The sequence below is a fragment of the Macaca mulatta genome, chromosome 2 (genome assembly GCF_049350105.2).
Source record: "Macaca mulatta isolate MMU2019108-1 chromosome 2, T2T-MMU8v2.0, whole genome shotgun sequence".
In the NCBI taxonomy this organism is placed as follows: Eukaryota; Metazoa; Chordata; class Mammalia; order Primates; family Cercopithecidae; genus Macaca; species Macaca mulatta.
Window position 1 is genome coordinate 15,954,351 of NC_133407.1, and position 25,203 is coordinate 15,979,553.

The 25,203-nt window shown below is 43.2% G+C and overlaps 1 protein-coding gene across 1 annotated transcript in view; it reads left to right on the forward strand.

Moving 5' to 3' along the window:
- The first annotated feature begins 9,260 nt into the window (after positions 1-9,260).
- DYNC1LI1 (dynein cytoplasmic 1 light intermediate chain 1) overlaps positions 9,261-25,203 on the forward strand; it is a 44,512-nt gene continuing 28,569 nt past the window's right edge. Inside the window, exons 1-2 of the mRNA XM_015132392.3 lie at positions 9,261-9,428; positions 9,634-9,707. Coding sequence (XP_014987878.1) covers positions 9,283-9,428; positions 9,634-9,707 — 220 coding nt within the window. The 5' untranslated portion in view covers positions 9,261-9,282. The remainder of the gene's footprint in view (positions 9,429-9,633; positions 9,708-25,203) is intronic.

The window sequence follows — 25,203 nt, forward strand, 5'->3', positions numbered from 1 at the left end:
TGAGGCAGGAGAATCGCTTAAATTCGGGAGGAGGAGTTTGCAGTGAGCTGAGATTGAGCCATTGTACTCCAGCCTGGATAAAAAGAATGTAACTCCATCTAATAAAAACAAACCACAACAAAACAAAACAAAAATTTCTTTGTAAAATTTTGTCCTAAAGTATACTTGGGTATGCGTGTGCACGCGCGCACACACACACATACACCAGTACTTTTTTTTTTTTTAAAGAAATGAGGGGCCAGGCATGGTGGCTCATGCCTGTAATCCCAGCACCTTGGGAGGCCGAGGTGGGTGGATCAAGAGGTCAGGAGATCGTGACCATCCTAGCTAACGTGGTGAAACCCCGTCTCTACAAAAAATTAGCCGGGTGTGGTGGTGCACCTGTAGTCCCAGCCACTCGGGAGGCTGAGGCAGGAGAATGGTGTGAACCTGGGAGGCAGAGCTTGCAGTAAGCTGAGATCGTGCCACTGCACTCCAGCCTGGGTGACACAGCGAGACTCTGTCTCAAAATAATAATAATAAGAAAGAAAGAAAGAAAGAAAGAAAGAAAGAAAGAAAGAAAGAAAAGATTTCACATTAGATGTAAAAATAAGAGGGTTTTTTTTTTTTTTTTTTTTTGAGGTGGAGTCTCACTTTGTCGCCCAGGCTGGAGTGCAGTGGTTCGATCTTGGTTCACTGCAGCCTCCATCTCCCGGGCTCAAGCGATTCTCCTGCCTCAGCCTCCCGAGTAGCTGGGATTACAGGCATGCCCCACCATGTCCGGCTAATTTTTGTACAGTTTGTAGAGATGGGGTTTTGCAGTGTTGGCCAGGCTGATCTTGAACTCCTGGCCACAAGTGATCTGCACTTCCGCCTCCCAAAGTCCTGGAATTACAGGTGAGAGCCACTGTGCCTGGCCCTTTCTATGAAAAAACCAATCCACCAAGAGAGTCTATTTCACTTTCTCTTAGGTATTTCTCCATCTCTTTATTTGTGCTAAGATACGATGTTCTGTGAGGGTTCACTTGACAAAAATTCCTAGGTGAGAAGTAAGAGGAAGGATAGGTCTATAATTAGAGGGGCTGGCGACTGCGAAATGAATTAGATACCCATCATTTCATTCTAAGGAAGTACTTAGAATGAGATAAACACGACTCAAAGGAAAGCAAATATAAATGACCGTAGGTGTTTGCTCCGTCTTTAATGGCATCCCTGGTTGGGTCTGCTGGGAGAGATGGCTCGCAAAGACTCTGCCAATTCTAGCATTACCAGTTTGTCTCAAATGTCAGGAATGTTACCAAAAAAAAAAAAAAAAAAGATTCATATATTGTGTAGCGGATGGGACTATTTAAACTCAGAAGTCCTTTTCAACGCTATCATTTGAGTTGCTCATAGAGTGAAACTTTAAGGGTCCACTCATCTTGTTTACTTCCTTTTTCTCTTGATTTTGGCCTTTCAGCCAGCATTTAATACCAACTGTGACTGCCACCATTTGGTGCCACGGGTGAAGCAGGTTTTATCTGAAAATCTGCTGGTGGCAGCCTGTGGAACTGATGCAATAGGAAGCAGCCTAAGTGGTAGCTGTCTTGTTCTGGTTCCCAAACACGGAAGTCATCCCCAAAAGAAAGAGGAAGTGGTTCTACAGTCCCCCGCTCCAGACCTTCGGAAAGTTCCCCTCCCAGTCAAACTAGGTTTCTGCATCACTTTTGTTGAGATAGAGAAATACCCAATGTGACCTTGAGAAAGCTGATGAGTTTGCAGAGGACGCTGGTTGACAGAGAGAGGAGAGAAGAGAAGTAAGCAGAGAGGAGAGACGTGTAGCTCTTGGGAGACAGGAAGCTGGAGAGAGGAGGAGCTGTCTCTCTTTTGGCTGGTGTTCCATTTCCCACTTACAGGCCCTGAGGCTCAGCTGAATTAGAAACCAAACCAAAAGGCAGAGTCATCTGGGATACACCCGGGGAATCCCAGTAGGACCTGAGCACTTCCCAGATATAACATGGTAGTATTATTGACGAGCCTAAGGAAGCCAAGGGCCTTTAGGAAAACATAAATCTATGTTTATATAACTTGTTAAAATAGGAAAGGAGTGGTGTGTATAATATACTTTTAAGTGATTTATATTTTTAAAATGGTTAAGGCTGGGTGTGATGGCTCATGTCTGTAATCCCAGTGCTTTGAGAGGCTGAGGCAGGACGATGGCTTGAGTTCAGGAGTTTGAGACCAGCCTGGGTAACATAGTGAGACCTTGTCTCTACCAAAAAAAAAAAAAAAAAAAAAAAAAAATCAGCCTGGGTAACAAAGCAAAACCCTGTCTGTATAAAAATTTTGAAAATTAGCTAGGCGTGGTGGCGTGCACCTGTAGTCCCAGTTACTCAGGAGGCTGAGGTGGGGGGATCACTTGAATCCAGGAGGTTGAGGTTGCAGTGAGCTGAGATCAGGTCACTGCATTCCAGCCTGGATGATAGAGTGTGACTTTGTCTAAAAAAAAAAAAAAAAGAGCTGGAACATGGTGGCACATGGGTATAGTCCTAGCTACTCAGGAGGCTGAGGCAGGAGGTTCACTTAAGCCCAGGGGCTCAAAATTACAGTGAGCCATGATTGTCCCACAGCACTCTGGCCTGAGCAACAGAGCAAGACCCTGTCTCTAAATAAATTAATTTAATGGTTAAAATATCATAAAAGAGAGCTCCTGCTTTCAGGTGTTGGAATGAAGAATTTTTATCTTCTCTTAAATACACACACACACACATACACATACACAAGCATGCACACACGCACCCACACACATATTCTGAAATTTTGGAACACTGGTAACAAGTAGATTCATTCATTTATTCATATTTTCAGCAAATCTTTACAGAAGGCCTGCTATGTTCCAGGTACTAAGTGCTTGGGGTACATTACTGAAGAAGATAAAGATCCTTGCCCTCACAGAGCTTGAGTTCTACTAAACAAGTAAATCCTATACTATGTTAGGCAATAATAAGTGCTATGGAGAACGAAAAAAGAGCAAGGTAAGGAGAATCTGGAATTTCAGAGGTGAAGGGCCAGGTTGCAATGTTAAATGGGGTGGTCAGGATAGACATCACTGAGAAGTTGAGAACGGAGCACACTCACTGCAGGAGAAGAGGGAGTTGGCCAACTGGCTACCTTGGGGAAGACACTGGGATGGACAGCTCCTCACCGCCTTCAAAACAGAAGGAACAGCTAGAACAAAGGCCTCAAAGCAAAGAGACACACCACAGATTCAAGAAACAGCAGCGGGGCTGAAGGTGGTTGAAAGGGGGAAATTGAAGGGAAGAGTGGAATGGAGGTCAGAGGGGCAGTGGGGCCAGATCCTGCACGGCGTTATGGGTCATTGTAAGGTCTTTGGCTTTTCCTCCAACTAAAATGAGGAGCCACCATCGGGTTTTGAGCATAGAAGTGACGTGGTCTCACTTACATTCTTAAAGGATCACTGTAGATGTTATGTAGAAGAGCCTTTTACAGTATTTAGGCACGAAATGATAGCTCAGGTCAAAGGGTATCAGGGGAAGTGTGGTAAGAAGTTGGATTGTGGGTATGTTTTGAAGGTAGAGACAACAGGATTCCTCATGGATTCAATGTGTCATGTGAAATAGAGAAGTCAAGCATGACTCAGGTTTTGGGCCTAAGCAACAAAGCAACAAGGAGTTGCTACCTAATGGGGAAAGCCATAGGTAGAAGATTATTTTGTTCCCACAGGACAGAAGTTCAGTTTGGGGCATGTTGAGTTTGAGATATCTATTAGATATTGAAGTGGAGATGTGGAATAGGCAGTTGGCTATATTAACTTGGAGTTCCAGATGGAGCTCTGGGCTGGAGCAATAAATTTAGAAGTCTTTATCATGTAGATGGAATTTAAAGTAGTTAGACTGGATGACATCACCAAGGGAATGAGTATAGAGAAAGAAGAGGAACAAAGACTGAGTCCTGAGGTCCTTGACTCAGAAAAATGGGTAAAGAAAAGGAGACTGGGAAGGAACAAGTACCAAGGGAGGAAAAACACAAAGAGAACATGGTGACCTGGCAGCCACATGAAGGATATCCAGAAGGAACGAGCAACTGTATCCTGTGTTGTTGATAGGTCAAAAAGACAAGGATAAAGAGCATACCATTGTATTGAGCAACAAGGGGGTCATTGACAAGGGTAAGAGCAGTTTCTGTAGAGTCACAGGGGTAAAAGCCTGATTGAAGTGAGCCATAAGGGCAAGAGGGAAGAGGAATTTAAGATAGCATAGAGAGAAAATTCTTTTAAAGAGTTTTGCTGTTAAAGCAAGGAAAGAGGCCCGGGGTGGTAGCTCACGCTTATAATCCCAGCACTTTGGGAGGCCGAGGAGGGCAGATCTCCTGTGGTGAGGAGTTCAAGACCTGCCTGACCAACGTGGTGAAACCCTGTCTCTAATACAAAAATTAGCCAGGTGTGGTGGTATGCACCTGTAATCCCAGCTACTCAGAAGGCTGAGGCAGGAGAATCGCTTGAACCCAGGAGGCAGCGGTTGCAGTGAGCTGAGATTGCACCACTGCACTCCAGCCTGGGTGACAGAGGGAGACCCTGTCTCAAAGAAAAGGAAAGAAATGTAGTAGTAGCTGGTGAAGGAGTGGGGTTCAGAGAAATTTTTCTTTCTTTTTTTAAAATTAGAGAATCAATAGTATGTTTGTATGTTAACGGCAATAATCTAGTGGAAATAAAAAATGATTATATAGAGAAAGAAAGGGAATAATTGTTGGAACAATGTCCTTGAGTTGAAGTTAGGAGATGGGTTCTAGTGCATAGAGAATGCTTTAGTATAAGAGTGGATTATTGGCCGGGCGCGGTGGCTCAAGCCTGTAATCCCAGCACTTTGGGAGGCCGAGACGGGTGGATCACGAGGTCAGGAGATCGAGACCATCCTGGCTAACATGGTGAAACCCCGTCTCTACTAAAAAAGACAAAAAAATAGCCAGGTGAGGTGGCGGGTGCCTGTAGTCCCAGCTACTCGGGAGACTGAGGCAGGAGAATGGCGTAAACCCGGGAGGCGGAGCTTGCAGTGAGCTGAGATCTGGCCACTGCACTCCAGCCTGGGCGACAGAGCGAGACTCCGTCTCAAAAAAAAAAAAAAAAGAGTATGGATTATTCTTTCAATACTTAGAAGGAGGGAAGAGTAGGAAAGTGCAAATAATGGAAGGGGGATAGATGTGTTAGTGGGAATCTGTGGAAGTTGCAAAGGATTCCAATAAGGAGAAAAAAAAAACACAACAAAGATTCAGAAATCAGAATGGCTTTGGATTTCTCAATGGCAGCACTGGAATCTAGCAGACAAAGGGGCCAAGGCTTTAAAAACCTAAGGGAAGATAGCTTGTAACCCAAGAATTCTACACTTAGCCAAACTATTATTAAGTGAGGATAGATTAAATGCATTTTCAAACACAGGAGGTGTGCTAGATACCTTGTTTGCCCCTTGAGATCCTTCTCTATTCCTACTTTGTGCTCAGGGAGGTAGACCTGCATGGGTTGCTTCACTTGGGTCTCTTGCCCTCAGGCTCCTGGGTGAGTTTGGTCAAAGTGTGACACTGGTAGGAGATCGGGGGCAGAAAGAAAGAGATGGATACTGTGTTCCTTTACTGAAGACTATAGATCTTGGTGGGCAACCCTTTCCTATAAGCTGCATCTCTCTCTGGATTCTAGTAAACACTCCTTCCTCTATCCCTTTCAGGCCTATTGCTAGTCCTATCTCTTCAACTGTTCACACCTTTGTAAACAGTCCCTCCATTAAGCTTTCCTCTAGCACCCCCTTAAGAATGCCATTTTTCCTCTGGTTGACCTTGACTGGATACACAGGTATCCAAAGACTTACCAGTGAGCCTTTTTATCATAAAACTATTGGAGGAAGTTCTACACTAAAACAAAAAGAAGACACGAGATTGAGGCAAAGGGAATCTCCTGAACAATGGTGAAAGATAACAGGATGACAGCTGTGTATTCAGTTTCAGAATAACCAACTTAGATGTAGCAGGCCAGAAGGTTCTTAAAGGTATCTTTAAGAAGGTAAAAGTGTTAAAATATCTAACAAGGAGTTTTACACAGCTGGGACAGGAATTTGAAACTGAATGAAAGACATGGAAATCTAAGCAAATGAAAAAGAAGATGGTTGGCTGGGTGCAGTAGCTCACGCCTGTAATCCCAGCACTTTGGGAGGCAGAGGCGGGTGGATCACCTGAGGTCAGGAGTTCAAGACTAGCCTGACCAACAAGGTGAAACTCCGTTTCTACTAAAAATACAAAAATTAGCCAGGCGTGTTGGCAGGCACCTGTAGTCCCAGCTACTCGGGAGGCTAAGACAGGAGAATTGCTTGAACCCAGGAGGCGGAGGTTGCATTGAGCCAAGATTGTGCCACTGCACTCCAGCCTAGGCGACAGAGCAAGACTCTGTCTCAAAAGAAAAAAAAAAAAAAAAACAAGATGGTTATTAATTTTAGATGTAAGAAAACATTGGGCAATAAAGAAAAAGCAATCATAGTATAGAAAACAGGTCAATCATCAAACAGCATTTATGCAACAAAAATTCCAAGGGACTGCTGAATTATTTCCTTTTATAGACTTCCTCATAATATATAGCTTCCCTATTTTTGTAATGTAAAGCTTTTCACAGAAGGTATTTACCAGAACAGCACCTAAAATTACCAGGACATTTATTTTAACATGATTTGACCTAGGTCATTTTACAGACTAGATAGTAAAAAATCTCAGTTTATCTATAAACTTCTGATCTGTGTGACCTGGGGTAGGTTACTTAATTTCGCTGACCCTTACAAAGTATGAGGATTGCAAATATCACACACAGAGTGCCTGGCACATAGGAGGCATTCATAAATGACCACTTTTGTCAGCCACCTTAATGGAAGAGTGCTGGTTAGGGATATTATAAAACCACAAGGAATACAACTTTGACCTCAGTTTAGGTGGGGAATTGAGCATCTGGAAGTCATGAGGTGTTAGAAGCCTGACATTATTATAAAAGTAAACACTTCTGGCCGGGCGCGGTGGCTCAAGCCTGTAATCCCAGCACTTTGGGAGGCCGAGATGGGCGGATCACGAGGTCAGGAGATCGAGACCATCCTGGCTAACACGGTGAAACCCCGTCTCTACTAAAAATACAAAAAATTAGCCGGACGTGGTGGCGGGAGCCTGTAGTCCCAGCTACTCGGGAGGCTGAGGCCGGAGAATGGCGTGAACCCGGGAGGCGGAGCTTGCAGTGAGCTGAGATCCGGCCACTGCACTCCAGCCTGGGCTACAGAGCGAGACTCCGTCTCAAAAAAAAAAAAAAAAAGTAAACACTTCTCAGACTAAGCAAATATGATATGGAACTGACAACAAAATTGATGGGAAAATGCTCTGAGGAAAAAGATGACTGAAAGAATAAAGTAGACTAAACTGGCTTTCAGAGGGGCCAAGAGCAGTATACAGCTCTCCTTTAGAACAGTGACATAAAGACTCAGCTTCTCCTGGTGGTGTAGGACTACTGGGGAGGGTTCTGGTTCCTTTCCTAAGTATACAAACAACAAAATCAAAAGTTTTATTTTATTTATTTATTTATTTAGTGACAGGGTCTTGCTCTGTCACCCAGGCTGGACTGCAGTGGCATGATCGCAGTTCACTGCAGCCTTGATCTCCTGGACTCAGGTGATCCCCCCACCTCAGCCTCCCAAGTAGCTGGGATTTGGCTAATTTTTTGTATTTTGTTGTAGAGCTGGGGTTTCGCCATGTTGCCCAGGCTGATCTCGAACTCCTGGGCTTAAGCAATCTGCCCGCCTTGGCCTCCCAAAGTGCTCACATTACAGGTGACAGATAAAGAATTTTAGCTCCAAGAGTTCTTTAGGCCCATCACTTCTAGAGGTTGGTCAGATATTAATGGTTTGAAAGGTAAAGAAAGTCATTGATAACAATTAACATGTGGTGAGCGCTTAAGATTTGCCAGTCGTTATTCTAAGCCATTTTACATGAATCATCCCGTTTAATCTTCACAACAATTCTAGGTCCTTTTATCCTCATTTCACAGATAAGGAAACCGAGACTCACGGAGGTTAAGTAAATTGCCTAAGGTTACACAGCCAGTAAACTCAAAAAGCTAGACCTGGACTCAGATTTGCCAGCCTCCAAAGGCTTCCAGACTTCTAACTGTAACGCTAATATACAGCAAATAGTCTTTAGTTGTGGATTTTCTCACTAGCATAACAGCATTGATCAGGTCATATTTTAGCAAGTGATTTTCAAATATGAAATGATAGAGATAACGTACAAAGGTCAGGCAATTTTAAGCAAATGCTCTTACAGGTGTGTACTAGGATAGAGCCTTAAAACCATTGACTCCTTCTAAACATGGAGTTCAGACATTCGAATACATTTACCTAGTAAAGTTCTAATAGAAAAAGAGTTATTTTAGGGCTAGTATAAGGCCATCCATGTATTCCCAGTGTCAACTGTGCTCGACGTAGTAAGTGTGGAATTAATGTCTAGTGACCGGTTAGATGACCCGCGTAGTGGGTCTTTTCAAATCTCACATGGAGGATCTCATACAAAAACATCAAGAACATTAAAGCAAGCCCTGACAATAATTTTTTTAAAATAACAGTCTATTTCCAGGGTAAACAATTACTTTGTCACGCCGCTGCTTAGGGGTGGGAGAACCTGCTTCTGATGTGGGTCCAGGTTGAGGAACACTTCGCCACTTGAGAATGCAAGTAAAGTCCACAAATCCAGGACCACAGCAATACTCCTGCCCAGGGTTGCAGGGCAGCCTCTTTACCAGCCGGGCGACCCATTTCTATCTAGGCGCCCGCGAAGCACCGGTGTGGGCGGGGGACCGCGCCCAGCCTGAACAGTGGGTGGGCCCGCAATGACAATGCAGGAATTCCGCGCCTGCTGCAGGGTTTGGGGATCTGTCGGAAGGGTGGGAGGGAGCACTTTTCACCTGACACACCCAACCCCCCTGCTGCAGTCCAGGGCCGCGGATGAACGGAAGGCAAGCGGTTCAATACTGTCAGATCAGTGGACTTGAGCTGCAGCAGAGCGGCCCACCCCGCCGCCCGCACACGCTCAGTCCCTCCGAGCAGGCCAGGCAGCAACGCACGCGCAGTCTGTTCTCGCTCGCTCCATCAGTCCCGGCCCGGGGCCCCGCCCCCGCAGGCGCCGCCCCGCTCCCGTGCGCTGAACGCCCCATATCCGGGTTCCCGCCGCCTCCACCGCCGCCGCCTCAGCCGCCTCGCATATTTAGTCTTGCCGGGAGTGGTGTGATTCCCGACCAAGATGGCGGCAGTAGGGAGAGTCGGCTCCTTCGGTTCTTCTCCGCCGGGATTATCTGCGACTTACACAGGCGGCCCCTTGAGCAACGAGATAGCGTCGGGCAACGGTGGCGCCGCGGCAGGCGACGACGAGGACGGGCAGAACCTTTGGTAACGACTCCACCCCTCCCTCAGCCCCCGCTGGTTCCCCGGGCCTTGCGCGGACGCCTTGGGATCCCGTGCCCGCTGGAGCTCGGCGCCGGGCCCGGCCACTGCGTTCCCGGCAGCCCCATCCCCGGCGCGCCAAGGCCGGGTCCGTTCCTCCCGCGCTGCGGCTCCGGCCTCCGGCCTCACCGTACGCCTTGCTTCCCGTTAGGTCCTGCATCCTCAGCGAGGTCTCCACCCGCTCGCGCTCCAAGCTCCCTGCGGGGAAGAACGTGCTACTGCTGGGTAAGAGTTCCCTGCCTCGCCCCGCCCCGCCTGGCCCCCAGCGGCCCGGGGTACCTGGTCCGCCGGCTAGCTCGCTGGCTCTCTTTGTGCGGACAGCCGGCCCAGCCCCGCCCCGCCGCCCGACCTGTCGCGGAAGGCTGGGCAAGAAGGGGAACCCGAGACCCTCGACCCAGGACCTACGGGAACCCGCCCTCCCTCAGGTTCCTCCTCCTCCCCGGGATATGGGGGTGGCCCTGACAGCCTCCCCTGGGAAGGACAGAATTCGATCGCTCATCTGAGGGATTCTGGTGGCCTAGGGTTTATCTAGAAATTGACAGTTTTTCTTTCATCCCAAAAATTGGTAGCAGGAGACTCTTTGCAAGAGCTCCGGCGCAAATGGCTTGCCATTAATATTTAATAGCTGACTCTTTGTATAATTGACAGAAGCTACAACTAAGACCTGGCGATAAATGTTCTTGATCCAGTGTTCTCTGGTACAATGTGCTCGTGTTGCAGCTACCTTAACTGTCACATGTAATTCTGAAATCTGTAAAAGACAGTAGAACACACCTTTCTAGTTAAGTCTTTTCAGCCAAATGGATGTAATAGGGAGAAATGGTCCAGTGTCAGTTCTCCTGATTGTTCTGTATCTCCTCGGCTCTCTGGAAGTTGTGTATTCTGTTTCTTTAGTGACTCTGGGGGTGGGGATAGAGGACTGAGGGAGAATAGTTCGCAGGTTCGCATTTTTGCAGGCTTAGGTCCTGAATCATTTATAGGAGAAATTTCTCTCTATAGTTCTATACATGCAAGATAACTGAAGTTTGGCTTATGCGATGATTAAATTGAAAAACTTTGGTGTTTGATATCGGCTCAATACCGGAGGTTCTTTTTTTTTTTTTTAATGTCCATCTAAAAACAGGAAAGGAAACAAAGAAGTCAAATGCTACTTGATAGGCTGCATGGTTAAATATAAATGTTTACACAGAAAAAATTACTTTTTTAATAGACTTCTGCCAAGCAAGAACATATGATTATTGATATTCTTTAAAGCTGCATGGAGCTAGTTGAAAAATTAGTTTTTACTCTTGTTTTTAATGTGATTGAAATCACCTACTGCAGATTAGCCTGGATTGAGTCACTGTCCTATCACATATAAGCCCTAAGATCTTAAGCAAGTTGCTTGACATCTATAAACCTCAGTTTCTTCATTTTTAAAATGGTTGTTATGGAAATAAAAATACCCGCCTCTAGGGTTGTGGGAGGATCAAATGAGTTAATGTTTGTATAGTGATAATATTTGCAAGTGATATATTTATCTTAAACTGAATTAGAAAATATTTGTGCTCAGAACTTTTTAAAAAATTGAATTAGTGCCTTCATAAGTGATATTAATAGGGCAAAAATAAATTAGGCTCCAAAAGCAAAAAATTGTAGAATATGTTTTTAATTTACTAATTTAAACAAATTACCACTCATTACTAAGCTAAAATGGATTTAAGATCATATGACCTCATTGAAATCTATTCTATTTTAATTACTTTAAGTAAGACTTATTTGGAAACACTGCCATGGTAAAGGTAAGATTCAGTAGTTTTATTCTTATTTTATACATTTCCTCCAGTTATTTCTGCATATTAGATATTGCATAGATTATTCTGTTTGTGGTAAAACAAAAGTGGCAGTTTTGTTCATTTTTTGGTATACCGAATTTGCACTGAGGTTGTGCCATGGTTTTTTTTTTAAAACCCCCCCTTTGACACTGGGTCTGTGCATGGGACTGAGTGTTCTTAGAGGTCCCAGCCTCCTTCACGCCACCATACAAGAATAGATTAAATTTCCTTTTTTATGAACTTAATAGTTCATAAAGTTCCATCTAGTATCAGGTAATATGAGCTTGAAACTTAATATTTTTCTTTCAGTACTGTTGGGATTTTCATCAGAGTCCTTTTCAGCTTTGGAAGAAGCTAATAACTGATTTGTATACTGGTTACAAAAATAGAGTTAACTTCTAAGATACCCCTGAAGATTTCTTTCAGACATTTTACTATCACATATGGCAGCATTCACTCTGTGCTGGTGGAGGAAAGAAATATACAAATAGGGATTGTGGTTTTCTTTGTTATGAGTTTGAAGGTGCTAGGCAGGAGGATGCTTGGCCCTAATATATCTTTCATGAATGCAAGTGGTCTCTGGAGTCTCTTATTTTAAAAAACAAATCTAAAGCCAGGCACAGTGACCCCGCCTGTAATCCTAGCACTTTGGGAGGCGAGGGGTGGATTGCTTGAGCTCACGAGTTGGAGACCAGCCTGGGTAATAATGTTGAAACCCCATCTCTACACAAAATTAAAAAATTGGCCTGGCATGGCAGCTCCTGCCTGTGCTTTAGGAGGCCGAGGTGGGTGGATCACCTGAAGTTAGGATTCCAGACGAGCCTGGCTAACATGTTTAAACCCCATCTCTACTACAAATACAAAAATTAGCTGGACGTGGTGGCATACACGTTACTCGGAGGCTGAGGCAGGAGGATTGCTTGAGTCCAGAAGGCAGAGGTTGCAGTGAGCCAAGATCGTGCCATTGCACTCCAGCCTGGGTGACAGAGTAAGACTCTGTCTCAAAAAAAAAAAAAAAAAAAAAAAAGTTGGGTATTATGGTGCATGCCTGTAGTCTCAGCTACTCAGGGAGGCTAAGGTGGAGGGACAACTTGAGCCCCAGAGGCAGAAGTTGCAGTGAGCTGAGATCGCACCATTGCACTCCAGCCTGGGCAACAGAGTGAGACCATGTCTAAAAAAATAATACTAATAAATAAAGTAAAACAAATCTGAGCCTTTTGCAAGGCTTTACATTTCAGAAACAACCTAGAATAGGAACAATGGTATAGACCTAAGTACTCCCCTCACAACACACACAAATGGCAGTTTAGCTTTCCACATGCTCTCTTCTACTACCTGATGGGAGAAAAGGGACACGACTAGTAATGTGTGTATGTGTAAGAGCCATTCTCAAAGGATTTTAATACAAATCTCATTTCACCTCCTCTCTCCTCCCAGATCAGGGCACCAATTTATAGATGGGTAATGAATTGTAGAGACCTGTTGAGTGGATTTTCCAAGGTCACACAACATAAGGGCCCTGTTCTGTGACTCTGGCATGGATTTCTGACTTGATAGAAGTTCCCACAAGGGAGAGAGTGCCAGGTACAAAACTCTTTCTATTCAAAGCCTGTCTTTGAGCAAACGTACTGGTAATTATTTTAAAGGAAAATCCACATATTTATTGGATTCTGGGATGCAGCTGTCGCCATGGCACTTGTGTTTAAGTAATTATTTAATCTGCCTAGGCCTGACTTCTAATGAAATCCAGAAAGTCTATGATATTAACTCTTCTTTCTTGAAAGGTTTTGAGAATGGATTTCAGTAAGATTTGTTTTTAATAAAGGTAGGACTTCTTGCGCATGTATTTTAAGTAGATTCTAACTTCTAAATTGTCCTTTTTAAGAACTACATTTTCTTTTTTACCTTTTATATTTAATTACTTTTAATACAATTGATTATATTTTTTGTTTGTTTGTTTGTTTGTTTGTTTTGAGATGGAGTTATCCTGGCTGGAGTGCAATGGCATGATTTCGGCTTACTGCAACCTCCGCCTCCTAGGTTCAAGCAATTCTCCTGCCTCAGCCTCCTGTGTAACTGGGATTACAGGCATGTGCCACCACACCAAGCTAATTTTGTATTTTTAGTAGAGACAGTTTCTCCATGTTGGTCAGGCTGGCCTCCAACTCCCGACCTCAGGTGATTTGCCTGCCTTGGCCTCCCAAAGTGCTGGGATTATAGGCGTGAGCCACCTTGCCGGGCATATTTGTATTTTAATAGCTGCCTTTAAAGGCAGTTTCTCCATATTGATTACTTTCCCATGTTTTGATAAGAAAACTCCCTAAGGAAAATAATAATTAATAATACCTAACATAGAGCACTTACAGGTACTAGTCATGTAAGGATTGTTTATGTACTCTGTCCCCTTAAAGATCAGGAAACAGACACAGAATTTGTGTTTTGTTTTTGAGGCAGGGTCTTACTTTGTCACTCAGGCTGGAGCATAGTGGTATAATCTCGGCTCACTGCAACCTCTGCCTCCTGGGCTCAAACCATCCCCCTGCCTCAGCCTCCTAAGTAGCTGGGACTACAGGTGCATGTCACCACTCCTAGCTAATTTTTGTACTTTTTGGAGAGATGAGGTCTCACTGTGTTGCCCAGGCTGGTCTTGAACTCTGGGCTCAAGCAGTTCTCCTCTCACCTGAGCCTCCCAAAGTATTGGGATTACTGGGGTGAGCTACCACACCCTGCCAGACACAGAAATGTTAAGTAAATTGTCCTAGGGTTACATAGCCAGGAGGCAAAATCAGTATTCAAAATTTTGCAGCCTGAGGCCGACCGTGTGGCTCCTGCTTGTAATCCCAACACTTTGAGAGGCTCAGGGGGTGGATCACCTGAGGTCAGGAGTTTGAGACCAACCTGGCCAATAATATGGTGAAATCCCATCTCTACTAAAAATACAAAAATTAGCTGGACATAGTGGTGGGCTCCTGTAGTCCCAGCTACTCAGGAGACTGAGGCAGGAGAATCGCTTGAACTGGGGAGGCAAAGGTTGCAGTGAGCCGAGATCGCACCATTGCACTCCAGCCTGGGTGACAAGAGTGAAACTGTCTCAAAAAAAAAAAAAAAAAAAAAGTGTGCAGCCTGGCTCCCAGAGCTAGTACCCTTTTTTTTTTGTTTGTTTTTTGTTTTTTGAGACGGAGTCTCGCTCTGTCGCCCAGGCTGGAGTGCAGTGGCCAGATCTCAGCTCACTGCAAGCTCCGCCTCCCGGGTTCCCGCCATTCTCCTGCCTCAGCCTCCCGAGTAGCTGGGACTACAGGCGCCCGCCACCACGCCCGGCTAATTTTTTTTGTATTTTTAGTAGAGACGGGGTTTTACCATGTTAGCCAGGATGGTCTCGATCTCCTGACATCGTGATCCGCCCGTCTCGGCCTCCCAAAGTGCTGGGATTACAGGCTTGAGCCACCGCGCCCGGCCCTAGTACTCTTAATCTATACAATCTCCCTAAAGGAAAAGAGCTTCCCTTGTAAGTAAGCTATGCTTAGCAGTTTTTAAGGAATTTTATCTGATTCTTCTGGGTGTGTATCTTTTAGTGCAAACAATATCACTTACTTAGATTAATTGAATTCATTGTCAACAAAGATAACATATGTAACCCTGGTCCCAAGCACAGTGCCTGGTTTTTAGATAGGACTTCAGTATAACTTTTTGATTTGCGGTGTGAATTAATGAAAACTAGCTGGTCCTTTGTCAAGTCATATAAGCCTCATCTTTCTCATCTGTAAATTAGACTATTTGAATTTAGTGATCTCCAAAGCCTTGTTTGATCTGACATTTTATAAATTTTCTTGTTTTAATCTTGTGAGTTATTGAATATTTTTAAAGAAATGTTTTAAGGCACATTGAAATTGGGTTTTAATTAATTAATATAGATGTGGGCCATTTAATTCCCCCCAGGAAAGAAATGTAAAGTCGCTATATTGTTCCCTGAAGGTATTAGTCCGCGGTAATATGCAGCAGAAAAGTCCCACAAAATGCTGAACATCATCAGTAAGTACATGTGAAAGTCTTTTTTTCCCCCCTTCAGGAATAAAACTCTATTATGCTTGAGCTATTGTAGGAAACCTTAAGATATACACAGTGGAATTCAGAGATCTGTGCAGAGAAGTAACTTGTAACTGGCAAGGGAGTGTATGGTTTTCTATGTGAGGACTGATTATAAAAATAATGAGAGTGTTCAGTCTGAAACTATTGATTTGTGGAGGAGCTGGGATTAAAGATCATCAAGGTTCCATGAGTTATGCTGTTTTCTGGCATGACTGGTTATGGGAATATGCAAGGAATAGACTGTTACCATATATATGATATTGAATTTTTTCAAAGAATTAACATGAAATTATTACATGTTTATTATATGTTACAGCTACTAAAAATACACCAAATATAAAGTGTTTTGAGAGTAAGATGGCATATTGGTATCTTATAATAGGGTCAGCAAACTTTTCTGTCAAGGGCCAGATTGTAAATAGTTTAGGCTTTGTAAGTCATATGGTCTCTGTTGCAGCAACTCAGTTCTGCTCTTGTAGTTCCAAAACAGCCATGGATCATATGTAAATGAATGGATACAGCCTTGTTTCAATAAAACTTTATTTACAAAAACAGGCAGCAGGCCAGTTTTGGCCTGTGGCCTGAAGTTTGTGAACCTCTGTGTTAGTTTATTTATTTAGAGACGTGGTCTCGCCTTGTCACCTAGGCTGTAGTACACTGGCACAATCATAACTTATTGCAGTCTCAAACTCCTGGGCTCAAGTGATCTTCCTGCCTCGGCCTCTTGAGTAACTGGGAATGCAGGCATGTATTCCCACCATGTTGGCTAATTTTAAAAATTGTTTATATTTTTCTAGAGACAGGGATTTACTATGTTGCCCAGGCTGGTCCCGAACTCCTGGGCCAAAGTGATCCTCCCACCTGTCTCCTGAATCACTGGGATTATAGGTATGACGCACAGCTCTTGGCTGTGTTAGGTGATTATTGGCGTCAGTTTTATCAGTAAGCACAGATGCCAGTTAATAGAGATTTCTGGTTAATGGGATATGGTGTGTGGCACATAATAGGTGCCTAATGAATACGTGTTGAACAAATGATGAACAGTCTTTACTTAAAGTATCATTGTTATTCCAGTTAGGTATAGTTTGAGCACAGGTTTAAGAATTGTTAAGAGGACTTCATATAATATTTCCCCCAGTGCTACTGTCAAAAGCAGAAAACAGAACTGGCGAATCACAGATATAGGCTGGAGCAGTAATTCAGTTGGTGTGAAATCCATGTGAGAGAGAATGTCAGCAAAAGCACTTAGAAAATATAAAACAGAAAGGAGTCTTGAAATAGGAAAAGAGAAGTCCAAAATTTAGTGTGGGACCCTGTCACTAATAAGTAAGTGGCCGGGCGTGGTGGCTCAGGCCTCTAATTCTAGCACTTTGGGAGGCCAAGACAGGCAGATTACTTGAGGTCATGAGTTCGACATCAGCCTGGCCAACATGGTGAAACCCCGTTTCTACTAAAAATAGAAAAATTAGCCAGGTGTGGTTGTGGGCGCCTGTAATCCCAGCCACTCGAGAGGTGGAGGCAGGGAGAATTGCTTGAACTCAGGAGGTGGAGGTTGCAGTGAGCCGAGATCATGCCATTGCGCTCCAGCCTGGGTGACAGAGCAAGAATCCATCTCAAAAAAAAAAAAAGTAAGTGACCATGGACTAACATTTTTGGGCCTTATTTGCTTCATGTGTAAAATCAAGACAGTGGCTATTAGAAAGACTCCCCAGATTATCATTTTATTCTTTTTTTCACCAAACATTTATTGGAGACATGTCACATATAAAATGCTTTACTGAATCATCTGGGGTAAACAGGATGACTGAGACTCAGCTCCTGCCCTCCAGGAGCTTATAAACTCCCTTGGGGAAGAGACTCAAAGTAGTAAAGATCAAGTATGCCAGTATGAAATGATTGCTAAATAGGTCACAAAATATTTTGTGGAAAAGGTGGTATTTTTTTATTTTCTGAGTTTTTATCTCACCTGACCAAAAGTCTTTTTTTTTTCCCCCCCTGTGGTATGCTTCCTTATTTATTTTATTTTATTTTTTATTATACTTTAAGTTCTAGGTACATGTGCACAATGTGCAGGTTTGTTACATATGTATACTTGTGCCATGTTGGTGTGCTGCACCCATCAACTCGTCATTTACATCAGGTATAACTCCCAATGCCGTCCCTCACCCTCCCCCCCATAATAGGCCCCGGTGTGTGATGTTCCCCTTCCAGAGTCCAAGTGATCTCATTGTTCAATTCCCACCTATGAGTGAGAACATGCAGTGTTTGGTTTTCTGTTCTTGCGCTAGTTTGCTGAGAATGATGGTTTCCAGCTGCATCCATGTCCCTACAAAGGACACGAACTCATCCTTTTTTATGGCTGCATAGTATTCCATGGTGTATATGTGCCACATTTTCTTAATCCAGTCCGTCACTGATGGACATTTGGGTTGATTCCAAGTCTTTGCTATTGTGAATAGTGCCGCAATAAACGTACGTGTGCGTGTGTCTTTAGAGCAGCATGATTTATAATCCTTTGGGTATATACCCAGTAATGGGATGGCTGGGTCATATGGTATTTCTAGTTCTAGATCCTTGAGGAATCGCCATACCGTTTTCCACAATGGTTGAACCAGTTTACAATCCCACCAACAGTGTAAAAGTGTTTCTATTTCTCCACATCCTCTCCAGCACCTGTTGTTTCCTGACTTTTTAATAATCGCCATTCTAACTGGTGTGAGATGGGATCTCATTGTGGTTTTGATTTGCATTTCTCTGATGGCCAGTGATGATGAGCATTTGGAAAAGGTGGTATCTGAGTACAATTTTGCTAAGTAGGGTGGAGAGGAAAACAACCTGTGAAAAGGGCCTAAAACCCAGAGAAGAGGGCCGAGGCAGTTTAGGTATGGTGGAAGGAGCCCTGACAAAAGCCGCAAGATCTTTGAGTCAGCCTCCCTATCCTTTGAAGCGGTGGAGTTGTGGACAAATTAGAACCCCTTGACCTGTAAACTGAGATTATTTCATACATTATTTCATACATCATGGGATTAAAAGAACCAAAAGAAATTATGTCTAAAACACTTTCCTCTCACAATTGGAAATCACTATTTTAAATGATGAAAGTAATGCATGTTTCTTGCCAGAGAAAGAAAAGAAAAAGGTAAGAAGATAAAGTGAAAATAGCCATGCTCAGTGGCTCCTGCCTGCAATCTCAGCACTTTGGGAGGCCAAGGTGGGGGCATGGCTTGAGACGAGCCTGGGTAGTACAGCAGGACTCTGCCTCTACAAAAAAAATTAAAAAAATAACTGGTGTGGTGGCACATGTCTTTTGTCCCAGCTACTTGGGAGGCTGAGGCAGAAGGTTCATTTGAGCCCAGGAGTCCAAGGTTGTAGTGAGCTGTGATCACACCACTGCACTCCAGCCTGGGTGACAGAGCGGGACCGTGTCCCAAAAGAAAGAAAGAACATGAAAATAATGCATGATCCTACCACTTAGAGGTAAGTGTTCATTTTTTCTTATTTATTTATTTTTTATTTTTTAGAGAGAAAGTTTTGCTCTGTTCCCCAGGCTGGAGCGCGATGATAGTGTAATAACAGCTTACTGCAGCCTCCAATTCCTGGGCTCAAGTGATTTTCCTGCCTCAGCCTCCTGAGTAGCTGGTACTACATGACACCATACTTGGCTATTTTTTGGAAAGATGGGAGTCTCACTATGTTGCCCAGCCTGGTCTCAAACTCCTGTGCTCAAATGAGCCTCTGTTCTTGGCCTCAAAGTGCTAGGGTTATAGGTATGAGCATCTATTAACATACCAGGTCGTGTTCATTTTCTCTATGTGAATATTTTTTTCTGAAAAATAAACTCATGATTTATATTATATTACTCTTTTGCAGTCAGATTTTTTTTAACTTCATGTACCATGGTTCACTTCATGTAACATGAGTTTTTTTCATGTGAATAGATACGGCTTTATGTTTCTTATTGACTGAATAGTATATATAGCTATACCATAATTATAATGGATTGGTATTATAATGGACAGATTATTATTGTTATACCTCATTTTCCACTTGCCCAGTATTTTCTTTGGTTGGAATAAGTTCCCAGAAGTGGAATTGTTAGGTCTTCTAAATCTTTCTGCATAAGTATTGTCAGTCTTCTAGGAAAATTGTACTATTTTACTATTTTTTTTTTTTTTTGAGACAAAGTCTTGCTCTATCGCCCAGGCTGGAGTGCAGTGGTGCTATCTCAGCTCACTGCAGCCTCCGCCTCCTGGGTTCAAACAGTTCTCCTGCCTCAGCCTCCCGAGTAGCTGGGACTACCGGCGTGTGCCACCATGCCGGGCTAATATTTCGCATTTTTTAGTAGAGACGGGGTTTCGCCGTGTTAACCAGGATGGTCTCAATCTCCTGACCTTGTGATCCGCCTACCTCGGCCTCCCAAAGTGCTGGGGTTACAGGTATGAGCCACCGTGCCTGCATTTTTACCATCAGTATGTGAGAGTACTTGTTTGTTTAGCACCATTGCCAATACTAAGTATTATTCATTTTAATCTTTGGCTATCTAGTAGGTTAAAAATTTGCATCTTAATATAAAGATGATTTAATTGTAGAATACATACCATATTTGATTAAGAACCATTGCTTTAGTGTGCCTTTGACCTCCTAGGGCATGGGAACTATTAATAGCCATTGTAATCAACCACTGTGGTTAGCATTTACTGATCTCGGTAAATATTTATTGGATTAAACTAAATGTTTTCTTTGTTTTTGTTTTTTTTTTTTTGAAACGGAGTTTTGCTCTTGTTGCCCAGGCTGGAGTGCAATGGCACGATCTTGGCCCACTGCAACCTCCGCCTCCCTGGTTCAAGCGATTCTTCTGCCTCAGCCTCCTGAGTAGCTGGAATTACAGGCATGAGCCACCACATCTGGCTAATTTTGTATTTTTAGCAGGCGGGGGTTTCTCCATGTTGGTCAGGCTGGTCTCGAACTCCCGATCTCAGGTGATCTGCCCGCCTCATCCTCCCAAAGTGCTGGGATTACGGGCATGAGCCACTGTGCCCAGCCAACTAAATGTTATTTTTAATTCATATCTAGACAGCCTGTGGGAGTAAGGAAAATGATTAAGGATAAGTTCTATTTTTTTTAATGTAATGTAAATTGCTGAATGATCAAAGGTGGAGCTTTGGCCAGCTGCAGGGATAGGAACTATCATGTATTGCGTCTGTGACTTGTGTTGAGTGTTCTGCTAGGTGCCGTATTATGTAGCATGTTTACTGTTTTACAGGAAAGGGTTTTAAGCCCCAGGTTACACAACTGAACTGGAATTCATTTTATTTATTTTTTGAGATGGAGTCTTACTCTGTTGCTCAGGCTGGAGTGCAGTAGCACGATCTCGGCTCACTGCAACCCCTGTCTCCCTGGTTCAAGCGATTCTCCTGCCTCAGCCTCCGGAGCAGCTGGGACTACAGGCATGCCACCACACTTGGCTAATTTTTGTATTTTTAGTGGAGATGGGGTTTCACATTGTTGGCCAGGCTGGTCTTGAACTCCTGACCTCAGTTGATCCACCTGCCTCGGTCTCTGTAAGTGCTGGGATTATAGGTGTGAGCCACCACTCCTCGCCTTGAGCTGGAATTCAAAATTGGGTTTGTCTTTTTGCTCTACAGGCACTCCTTGACATGTTGGAGGGATGTAGTCATAAATAGGCATGCATAAATGTTTATTTACAGTCACTTTGTCTGTGTCCTGCATTTGGTTAATAGTCTCTCCCTACTCTTAGCTACCAATGTGAGGGAGGATGATGCCCTCTAGGAGATGGGGAGCACACCAAAAGTCCCTCACCTTACCTGGGTCCTCCAGATAACCTGTGGAAGGCCATGCAGAAGATGTATGCCACAAGTAGTTCAGTGAAGACCCCTCATGACTCTTCTCACCAGAGCTTTCAGATAAAATAGGATAATTTATGTCATATAAGGCCAAATAAAAAATGTCAGCTTTACAATGTTGATATCTCAATTGGATAAGGAAGGGATATAGCAGATTAGAATTCCCTGTCTCCTGATGATCATGATGCTGGGGACCATGTCAAACAGTGGCATGCATGCTTGGGAAGTGTTCAAGGTAGCTATTATCATTAATGTATTATGTGTTCTTAATTGTTTTGCTTTGACTACTCATTTTTCACAATTCCTGTTTTTATTGTTATATATATATTGTTATATATTTTATTGTTATATTGTTATTTTTTATTGTTTTATAGATATATGTTTTTATTGTATCTTATATTGCTGATATAAGATACAAAGGAGTTGGGCCGGGCATGGTGGCACATGCCTATAATCTCAGCATTTTGGGAGGCCAGGGTGGACAGATCACTTGAACTCAGGACTTTGAGACCAGCCTGGGCAGCATGGTGAAATCCTGCTCTACAAAAAAATACAAAAATCAACCAGGCATGGTGGATGCACCTGTAGTCTCAGCTACTCAGGAGGCTGAGGTGGGAGGATCACCTGAGCCTAGGAGATCGAGGCTGCAGTGAACTGAGATCTTGCCACTGCACTCCAGCCTGGGCAACAGAGTTGCCCTGTCTGTCTCACACACGCACACACACACACACACACACACACACACACACAGAAACTATATATATACACACACACAAACACATGTATATACACGTATATATACACACACATATACACACATATGTATACACACATATATACACACATATATATACACACATACACATATATAATACGCAATCACAGGAGGCTGAGGCTGTAGTGAGCTGTGATTTTTTTTTTTTACATTTTTAAAGAGATGGAGGAATAAAACAAAAATGTGTAACAGAGACCTATGTGGCCTGAGAAGCTTAAAATATTTGCTGTCTAGTGCTTTACAGAAAACGTTTTCTAGCACCTGCATGTAGACATGAAAATAGCTTTATTATAATAGTATTGCTTTTATGAAATTTTTGTTGTTGTTGTTTGAGACAGGGTCTTGGCTCTGTTGCCCAGGCTGGAGAGCAGTGGTGCAATCACAGCTCACTACAGCCTCAGCCTCCTGGGGTCAGGTGATCCTCCCACCTCAGCCTCCTGAGTAACTGGGGCTATAGGTGTGTGCCACCATGCCCACCTAATCTTTGTATTTTTTTTGTAGAGATGGGGTTTTGCCATGTTGCTCAGGCTGTAATGAAATGATTTGTTTTTTTAAATATGCCCTCTTTAGGAAAATCTAGTATATAAACTTGCAAATTTAGATAAAATCTTCAGAAAATAATTTTAGCATCATCACCTAAAGGGTTTTTTATGGAAGGGCTTTCATCCAGTCTTTGAACAGGAACTCTACTTGTGTAATTGTATGTTTACACATCATTAACTATTTGGCTGGCAGTCTTACAACTGATGTGTCTGTTTCACTACCAGCTGAAGGCCAAGGAACTGAAGATAAGTAGCTGGATTATTTCAAGCATTGTTTGAAACCCCTTTTCTATACTTGCCACTTTAAAGGTGTAGAATAATGGTGTAGAATAAGGTAAATTTTTTTTTGTTTTATTTTACTGGAGCTATTAGGTGTGTTGTTTTCTCCAAACAATAACTTATAATTTGGTGACTTAATTTTTTAAATTGCTTGTCATTAAGCATTTTTAAATTTTTATTATTTATTTTATTTTTATTTCTTTTTTTGAGACAGAGTCTTGCTCTCATTGCCCAGGCTGGAGTGCAGTGGCACAATCTCGACTCACTGCAACCTCCACCTCCCGATTCAAGCGATTCTCCTGCCTCAGCCTCCCAGGTAGCTGGGATTACAAAGTGCCCACTACCATGCCCAGCTAATTTTTTTTCTTTTTTGTATTTTTTTTTTTTTTTTGAGACGGAGTCTTGCTCTGTTGCCCAGGCTGGAGTGCAGTGGCCGGATCTCAGCTCACTGCAAGCTCTGCCTCCCGGGTTTACGCCATTCTCCTGCCTCAGCCTCCTGAGTAGCTAGGACTACAGGCGCCCGCCACCTCACCCGGCTAGTTTTTTGGTATTTTTTTAGTAGAGACAGGGTTTCACGGGGTTAGCCAGGATGGTCGCGATCTCCTGACCTCGTGATCCTCCCGTCTCGGCCTCCCAAAGTGCTGAGATTACAGGCTTGAGCCACCGCGCCCGGCCTTTTTTTTGTATTTTTAATAGAGCTAGGGTTTCGCCATGTTGGCCAGGCTGGTCTCAAACTTCTGACCTCAGGTGATCCACCCGCCTCGGGCCTCCCAGAGTGTTGGAATTACAAGCCTAAGCCACCGTGCCCAGGCTGGCCTCAAATGTTTTTTCCTTATTCTGTTTACCCTAAGAGCTAAAGGGAGTTGTACCCTTGCAGAGGTTGACCTGAATTCTCTTCGGAGGCATGGAATATTCTATGCTACCACCAATCTTTGTGACTATAGCCTTGGCCTCAGTTTCCCCATTTGTAAGAAGCGGGAATTTATTACAGTTCCTTGTAGCCCCAAAATGCTGTGTTTATGAAATGTTATTGATTCTCAATGTGACCATTTCTAATTTGTTACAAGAAGTGAGAAATTTTGAAATCACAGGGTGGGGAAATAATCTGAAACTACCATGTTTAACATACTACGTTTATTTGACCATATGCTCTTTCCTTTTTCAAATTTTATGTTGTAAAGTTTACTTAAAACACATTACAAAGTACTGAATGTTAAGAGGAGTAGCTGTCATTTAAAATTCTAGCAGAGAAAAAACTATCAGCATAGTAAAACAAACTTCTGGTACTTCAAGTTAGATTCAGAAGACTAGGAACATATCCACCTGTCACTCAGAGGAAGTCCACAGAGAAGAATGCATTAATTCATTTTTCTTTCTCTTCTGAAAATAGCAGTGACTCTTGGAAGTGGAGATAACTGTTTTCTTCAGTGAGTCATGATACAAAATATAAAAACAGTCTTTGTTGTCGTCGTTGTTGTTGTTACATAGATTAGAGATTTCTGTGTTGCCCAGGCTGGCCTCAAATGCCTAGCCTTGCCCTCTTATGCACCAGGACAATAGCCCTGAGCTACCACGGCTGCCAAACAGTCTTGCTTTAATGGTCTCTAAAGACATCAGCACTGTTGAGTATTAGGAAGAGTGTGCCTTGGCATTAAATTCCTATGAATTTAGACCTAGCTCTGTCATTTCCTACCTGTGTGAACTTGGATAAGGTACTTAACTGAGCCTCAGTATCCTACCTGCCAGATGGGAGATAATCACGCCCCTCAGAGTTGTTGTGTTAGTTATTGTTGGCAGGATACTCTTGCAGATAGGCACTCTGTAAGTGTTCACTGCTGTATGCTGCTTGCTGCTTCTGTAGAGAGGGAAGTGGGAACACTAGTGGCTCCATTTGACTAAGGTATGGGCGAAGGGACATAATTCTAGTCTTTAATTTTTATTGTATGGAAACATGTTGACTTCATCCTTTTTCTGTCCTAGTTTTTCAGGCCTTTGCATTTCAAACTCGTTAATATATAATATAGTTTTAAAATAATCTCAAAGTAGGTAAGGGGACAAAATTTGTATCCTGCATTCAAGGATTTGTGAAACTTAGATCAATTTTTGGCTGCAACTGAGTTGATAGCACTTTTTTATGGTTTGGTTTGGGTTTTTTGTTTTTGTTTTTGAGATAAGTGTCTCACTCTGCTTCCCAGGCTGGAGTGTAGTGGCATGATCACAGCTTACTGCAGCCTTGATTCTCCCATGCCTGAGCTATCCTCCCACCTCAGCCTCCTGAGTAGCTGGGACCACAGGTGTGCACCACCACACCTGGCCAATTTTTCTTTTTTTTTTTTTTGTAGATAGAGGATCTCCCTATCT